A 7,221-nucleotide genomic window follows, 5' to 3' on the forward strand; every position below is an offset into this window, starting at 1 on the left:
GTATTCAATAACATAGTTAATCTCTGTGGGTTCGACATTCATTTTCTAAAAAAACACTTTACTACTTGTTACGATTTTATGCGCTTGCAGATTATTTTACGCGAACAGTGACGACTAGAAAAAAAAAAAAAAAAAAAAAAAAAAAAAAAAGGAAAATGATTGAGAGGGGGAGTTCAAATTAAATTAAGAATTTTTTAATTAAATTTTTCTGTAATTTTTTTTTTAATATATTAAAATCAATCACATGGCATGCAAACATTATTTTCCACAACAGTGAGATATAGGATCATCAATTTCACGTTTTCCCTAATTTTTAAGGGTTTAAAAATTCAAACTAGATGTTCAACGAGTCAGTTGGTGCCCTTTTACATTATTCCTTTAGTTTTGTTATTAATGAATTGCTTCAATGTGCCTTTATGGAGGATTTGTGCTTGTAAGATTTCTTTGTTGTTTATAATCTCCAATATAAAGGGGCAGACAAGACACCCACAGCTGTTGTAAATAAAATCTTCTTTTACATGGTAGAACCAGTAGAAAGGTCGCCCCTTCCAGTATTATATATTAGCACATCAATGGAAATTTGGAATTAACGAAAAAGAAAAAGAAAAAGAAAAAGAAAAATCCAAAAATCTAACCTATCAAAGAAATGAATAAAAACATTTCCATTACATTGAATATTACGTGTGTATTCTCACATTCCTATACCTAGAAATTGTTTTATACCGTGGAAAGTCCACTGGAAAAAAACACAAGATATGGTCATTCCACTTTCAAACAATACCTGATGATCCGGCTACAAATTTTCTCAATGAATGCTATTGATTGGCAGGAAAGCAATGGTGTAGACAACTAATCCACGTTGCATATTATTCAACTTGGCTTTGCCCACTTTAACAAGAAAGTATGTCGCTTAAACTGTAAAAATCTTTCTCACCTTCTTCATGGTCCTACGACAGACTGGGCAAGTACCAGCCGCCTCCGCTATCCTGCAAGGGTTTAGATTGAATCATGTCATGAAAACCTAAATTGCCCTCGTAATATGTCAAGAATGGTGCCACAGTACGTAGTACAGTACAGATCGTAACACCTATGCTTGTGACGAGAAAGAAGGCAAATTTCATCTCATTTAAGCATAGCAAATAAGAGAAAACATGCTTAGTAACATTTTTACATGTTATATCAAATTATTAATACCTGTGCCTCTACCATTTGCAAGATCATAAATGGTGTTCAATTTGTTCTAGTAAAATCTATAATATGTACTTTGGACCAATTTGTTACTCTTGGACTTGGGACCAAGCAATAAAGGATTGGGTGAGGCTAGGCTGGGTTCTATGTTCAAATTTTACCAATCAAAAAAGAGGGAAAAAAAAAAGAAAGAAAAGGGAAAGGATGGAGACTGGTTACCTAGTTGCGCATTCAAAACAAGCCACACAGTGCCCGCATGGAAGGAAAAAGCAGTCTCTAGGAGCATCAAAGCAAATTGCACAAAGACGCCGGGTATTGTTACTGGTTTCACCATCCCCTTGGGACTTCCCTTCTAGGGAAGCCAATGCTAGAAAGTCTTCAATATCATCCTCATCATGTGAAATGGAATCATAAGATGAACCCCAACTTGAGAGATCATCATCCTTGTATGAAAGCAGAGGGGCTCTCTCAGATCCTATTTCCCCATAAGGGACATACCTTCCCTCTTCACGGACACATTGGAACTTGTTTAAGTAGTTAAAGGCGAATAACATGAGCACAGTCATTCCACCTACAAGTTTAAATATTAAGGTACAATTTATAAATAAAGGTTCCATTAAGAGAAGCAATAGAAGAATGAAAGTATACCTATGCCAACAATATATGTGACCCATCTTGGTCCATAGGACAATCTGACGTACAACTCATCACTGGTTTTACCCTGAAGCAATTAAAGAAAATTCCGAATAACTGTAAAATTTGTTGTACATATAAGGGATTTGAAAAAAATTCAGTCCAGTGGAGAGGGTAAGAAGGTATTATACCAATGTCTCCAGTGCAAAACCATGGGTGTAATTAAACAATTTTGTAAAATCAAGTGAAACAATGATTTCAAGAGCATAGTGCCTATGGTACAAATGATTTGAACATATTAACCATCCAGACTGATATATAAAGTTTGATTTCCTACATTAAAAGTTTTTTTCAATTTTGCTCCAGGGTTTACTCAATTGAGCAAATGATAATAATGAAAGTAACTGCCAAGAGAACTAGTCTTACCTGTTCAGCACTAGGAGAGGTTAGGACAGCAGCATTCCCATTGGGAAACAAAACATTTAAACCACACATCCCATCAGCAAAAGTACACTTGTAATAAGCTTCTGTAGTATTATACAAATAAGCCTTCACTCTGAGGTTTAACTGCACCTGTTTAATGTTCGGACCAACAAAATAACTTAAATGTTGACAAGGAAGAAACATAATAACTGCTTAAAATATCTTAAATCATAGATAATGGCAAGAAGAAATGACTAGCCATGTTCTATTGAGGAATAGATTTATTGAAATTAAATGGCTTGCTTATCAATAGTCACCATGTAACTATCCTAGCCCTTGTTGAGGACCTTAAATTTCACTGAAATTGACGCTCACTCTAAACACTTTGATTATATGCAAGGGTTACTTGAAACTTACCAAATTAGCAGCTCCAAGATTGCAGGAATTCTAGGGTTCCCACCAACCAATTAGCATATCATATGACAGTGAAAGTAATAAATTGTATCCACAAAATAGTTTTTTACTTTGATGAGCACAGACTGACTAACTAAAAGTCTACCATTCAACTTAAATGCCTAAGTTAAGAAGTGAGTTTACTCAAAATTTCATTCAATAATATCTCTAGATTTAAAAAGGAAAGGAATTAAATCAATTTAATGGACACAAATTCTAGAGCATTAGGTTAGCAGGATGGAACTGGAACTATGCTCCCCAAGTTTCATAGAATGTGCCTTAAATAAAGGAGGTTTGGGGCACAAAGGGCTTTGTGAAGACACATCTACCCTATCATATTGAGAATGACTAAACCACTTATACAAGCCTCATAAATTGCAGTTTCTATCCAGTTGCTAAAAGTATAAAGGGTATCCAAACTTTCCATACTGAAAAAAGAGAACAAGTTGGATTGAACGAATCATTTAGATCACTGTATATTAGTCAATGAGTTTTAAAGACAGTATTTGCGAGGGGTTTTTTTGGGGTGGGGGGGGGGGGGGTTCTTTTTAGGGGTTCTTTTTCCCTTAACAACTAAATCAGAGAGAAATAAATGCCATGCTCAATATATATTCATTACATAAATTGATTTGAATATCAAGCAGGGGCTACAGAATCAGCATTAAGTCATGTAGAGCCATCACTAATAACTGAAAGGGTAGTAACAATCTCACTCTGATGCTATGGCATTCATCATGTTTGAAAAGAAATATTAGCAAATAATTTCCTTAAATATTATTAAATTCCTTAGATGTGGCATTGAATAGAAAACCTTACAAGATTCTCAACGTTTCTTCCATAGAATGGTTTATAAAGTACTTCAATTTAAGCTCGCTCAATTAAGCAGAACAGATTACAATGACCAAACCAGCCAACTTGTTTTAATTTAATCAATTCAACTACAAGGCAATCCTAATATGCCATCGAATGAGAGCCAAGAGTCCAAATGGTTCCAAAACAGAATTAAACATTAGTTAGTTGATTCCATTTTTCAGTTGTAACACAATATTACTTCTGATAGACAAAACAGAATTTCTTCATAGATTGATAATAGAAAAAGAAGTGTATTCATGGACTTATCATCATAAAGGTTCTGAAATAGATCAAGTTGGAGCCATATCAAACCAGTAAATTATAATATAATATGTTGAAAATTTGCAAAATTACCTCCACTTCTTCTGTGTTTAAGTTTCCTACTGCAACATAATAACTAGAAGACACATATATGTCCTGTGTAATCATGCCACTTCCTGGTGAACCAGAAGTTGCCAACATCAGTATATGATTGAAATAAACAGAACATGTCACATATGTACTTTCCAACATCCATCTCACCAGAAATAAGGTTCCAGGATAAGGTGGTATTAGGGTATGTAGGATCCTCAAGCCACTGAGAAAGGCCATCATTCCCTGCAATGTCCCAGCTTCAGAATAATTTGGACAATGAATGCACAATTGCAATCAGTTTATTTAAAAGACAAGAAAAAACACAGATAATTTTCACATTATGCACACACATTCACAGAAGAATAAAAAATAATTATAAAGAAAGGGTAGAGAAATGTTGCAACTATGGTAGGCCTTATGATAGGTTAAATTTAGCTTCAGTGTGAAGGTCAATCTCCAAACCTTGCTTAAAGGAGAGAGAGAGAGAAAGAGAGAGAAATCAAATGGCTTTTTTTATTTTTAACATATTTGACAGTGCAAATCTATAGTCAAGAGTTGGAGAAATTAAGGCAACAGTATCCATTACTAAAACAAGAGCATAAAATTCATTTAGGGCTTAATCAAATGATGTTACTTTAATTGCTTACTATGAATTGTTAGGGCACCAAGCTTTCACTCAAACTTGTAAAATTAAATGGAGACGTTCCATTTTCATAGAATGTGACTGACTTCTATACATAAGAATTTCTGTCCAAACATGTACTATAGTTTTTTTGTTTTATCCTTAGCACACTGCCTGTGTGCTTTGGTTTTTTATGTTACTTTCCTTTTTATTTAATGAAGTACTACCTATCTATCAAAAAAGAATTTCTGCACGAACATAAAATTTCTACACAGACACATTACCTTCAGCAATTATGAGAAAAACAGAGGACCCTGGGGAGACCACACTATATGATATATTTATCTGAGACCCCGCATTTAGCAAATATGCCCACTCCTGAATAAGGATGGAAAAAAAAAAAAAAAGAAGTTAATCCCACCACATCAACAATACAATCACAAGGTTCAAGAACATACTAAAAATACAGATTTGCATTAAATATTCTGTCAAAGCAAACTTGCCTCATGAGAATCAACCGGAACCGTGGCATTACGTGTTTCAGACCAAGTGGTAACAGTATCAAGAACCGGAGCTTTATAAAACCCATATAACACTGGACCGGGGCCTGAATCGTTTAACTCTTCCACCTATTTTAATAAACCAATTAAGATTACCACATCACCACAAACGAACCAAAGTTTCATGTCCCACTCTTAGTGTTTCACTTTATTCTTCACAAACAAACTGTAGTATGCCATGTGTTTGATTTTTTTTTTTTTTTAAAAAAAGGTATATTTGAAAACAAACAAGTATTCCTCTTATTTAAGTATTGCAAGCTTGTGGAGCATCAAGTGGAACACACAGCGGGACAGTCGACAGAGGATTTTCATTCACCACAAACTATTGAAAAAAAATGACAATAAGAATGAAGGGGCAATCACCTTTATATACTGCACAAAAATTGGGTTAGGTTCCAAAAGAAGTGAACAATTAGGTCCAAGCAGTAAATTCACCGAGCCATAGACTCCCAATATCAAAGTCATCGATACTGTAAGCAATACAAAAATCACCAAAACTTAGCTAACATTATCAACCACATTGAAAATGAAAATGCTGTGTTCTAACAGTCAAAACTTGTTGAGCTTAATCACTCTAACAAGCACAATTAAACTAGACTGATTACCCCAAATCTCGAACCCCGCCACATAAATTCCTTTCCATCATTCAATTCTATCCAAAATTACATTCTCTGTTACTCACTCTAACGAAAATTTAAGCGAATTTCCTCATTTCGAATCCAATCTTTTCGTGTATTTCCACTTATCCAAATTAACATTCTCATATTTTCCAAATCTCAAATACGGAGGATAGAAGTGTAATTAAATGTGAGAGAGAGAGAGAGAGAAGGGGTACCGAAGAACCAGAAGGTGAGGAGGACGATGACGCAGGACCACGTGTCGTCTCTGATGACCGTTGATGAGTCATCGAAACCCGATAGATCTCCACGATGATAAGGAACGTGGCCGACTTGTTGGCGCTCTATCTCATGGTCTCGAAACCGGTGTTGATGCTCATTTTGAGTTTGGTCTTCGTTTTCGCGAAGTTGCGACGAGTTCGAAGACGACGCCGCATCGCCTGAGGTGTCCCTACTGATCGCCGCCACCGACGAAGAAGTAGAAGTAGAAGAAGAAGAAGGAGCTGTGCTCGTCGTAGTGTCTGCCATTCTAGAGAGAGAAAGGAGGAGGAAGAGTGAGAGAAAAATTGTGGAGGGAAATTGAAACCCTAACCATAACCCTAGGGGGAGGCGCTGAAGAAGAAGAAGAAGGAACAGGTTGAAATCGCTGAAGAGAAAGGCCCATTGAGATGAGACTGAAAGAGAGAGACTGAGAGTTTCAACTTTCACCAGTCGGTCTTTCTTTCTTCTTTGTTGGAATGTTAGTTGGAGTTGGGAAGAGTGACAGTTATTTGGGTTAGTTCCTTTATAATTTTTTTTTTTCTTTTTTTCTTTTTTAACATGGGTTGGTAGTTGGAACTTTTTGGAGGAAAAAATCTTTGTTAAACAGTAATTCTCATTTACTTTTGAATAATGGTGGATGATGCTGTTTTCTCTCGTATCTGCGTGGGTTCACTCATTAAATTTATAGTGAGATTTATCGTAAATATGAGAGTAAGGAGCACCATTTCACTATACTCCCGATATATTAAGTATTTTCGGTTATACACTAAGAGCAACCGCATCAGCGGTTGTAAAATCGTGTGTAATACAAAAAGTGCATCATTTTGCACATTTTAACCAAAAAAAATCCCCACATCAGTCCATATAAAAGTGAGTAAATGTGCACAATTGTTACAATAACTGTGCATATATGCATGGTTACTGTAGCTCTTTTATTTAATATTATAGTATTTTTTTTCTCTCTCCTCTCAATACATCTGACTCTCACCTCTCTTTTTTTCTCATTTCCTCTCTCACCTCACTCTCTCCGATCAACTCTCTCACATGCCATCAGATCAACTCTCTCATTTCATCAGATCACCTCACTCTCGCCAACCCACGCCGCCAACTCAAGCTCAATTGTCGATCTGTTGTGGATCAGATCAACTCTTTCAGATCACAGTTGCTGGTTTTTTCTTGATCGCCGATTAGGTTATGGTGGGCTATTTCTCTTGATCGCCGATCTTTTTTCTTTCTTTTTTTTCCTCTTTTTTTTTTT

The 7,221-nt window shown here is 35.6% G+C and overlaps 1 protein-coding gene across 1 annotated transcript; it reads right to left on the minus strand.

Moving 5' to 3' along the window:
* Positions 1 to 647: 647 nt before the first annotated feature.
* LOC112019779 (E3 ubiquitin-protein ligase APD2) lies at positions 648 to 6,418 on the minus strand. Its single transcript, XM_024052301.2, has 10 exons — positions 5,921 to 6,418; positions 5,449 to 5,555; positions 5,029 to 5,154; positions 4,810 to 4,903; positions 4,072 to 4,146; positions 3,904 to 3,986; positions 2,248 to 2,394; positions 1,837 to 1,909; positions 1,408 to 1,759; positions 648 to 986 (listed from the first exon to the last, which is right to left on the minus strand). Exons 1-10 carry the CDS (start codon positions 6,228 to 6,230, stop codon positions 911 to 913), a joined length of 1,443 nt encoding a protein of 480 aa, XP_023908069.1. The 5' UTR covers positions 6,231 to 6,418; the 3' UTR covers positions 648 to 910.
* Positions 6,419 to 7,221: the final 803 nt, after the last annotated feature.

This window comes from Quercus suber, unplaced genomic scaffold, assembly GCF_002906115.3.
Source record: "Quercus suber isolate HL8 unplaced genomic scaffold, Cork oak 2.0 scaffold_198, whole genome shotgun sequence".
Taxonomy (NCBI): Eukaryota; Viridiplantae; Streptophyta; class Magnoliopsida; order Fagales; family Fagaceae; genus Quercus; species Quercus suber.

Coding starts and splice junctions, on each gene's coding strand:
- LOC112019779 (XM_024052301.2), bottom strand. CDS start 6,230: ATGGCAGACACTACGACGAGCACAGCTCCTTCTTCTTCTTCTACTTCT. Junction 1,760..1,836: donor CACATATATTGTTGGCATAG/GTATACTTTCAT, acceptor TTAAACTTGTAG/GTGGAATGACTGTGCTCATG. Junction 987..1,407: donor TGTTTTGAATGCGCAACTAG/GTAACCAGTCTC, acceptor AAACCCTTGCAG/GATAGCGGAGGCGGCTGGTA.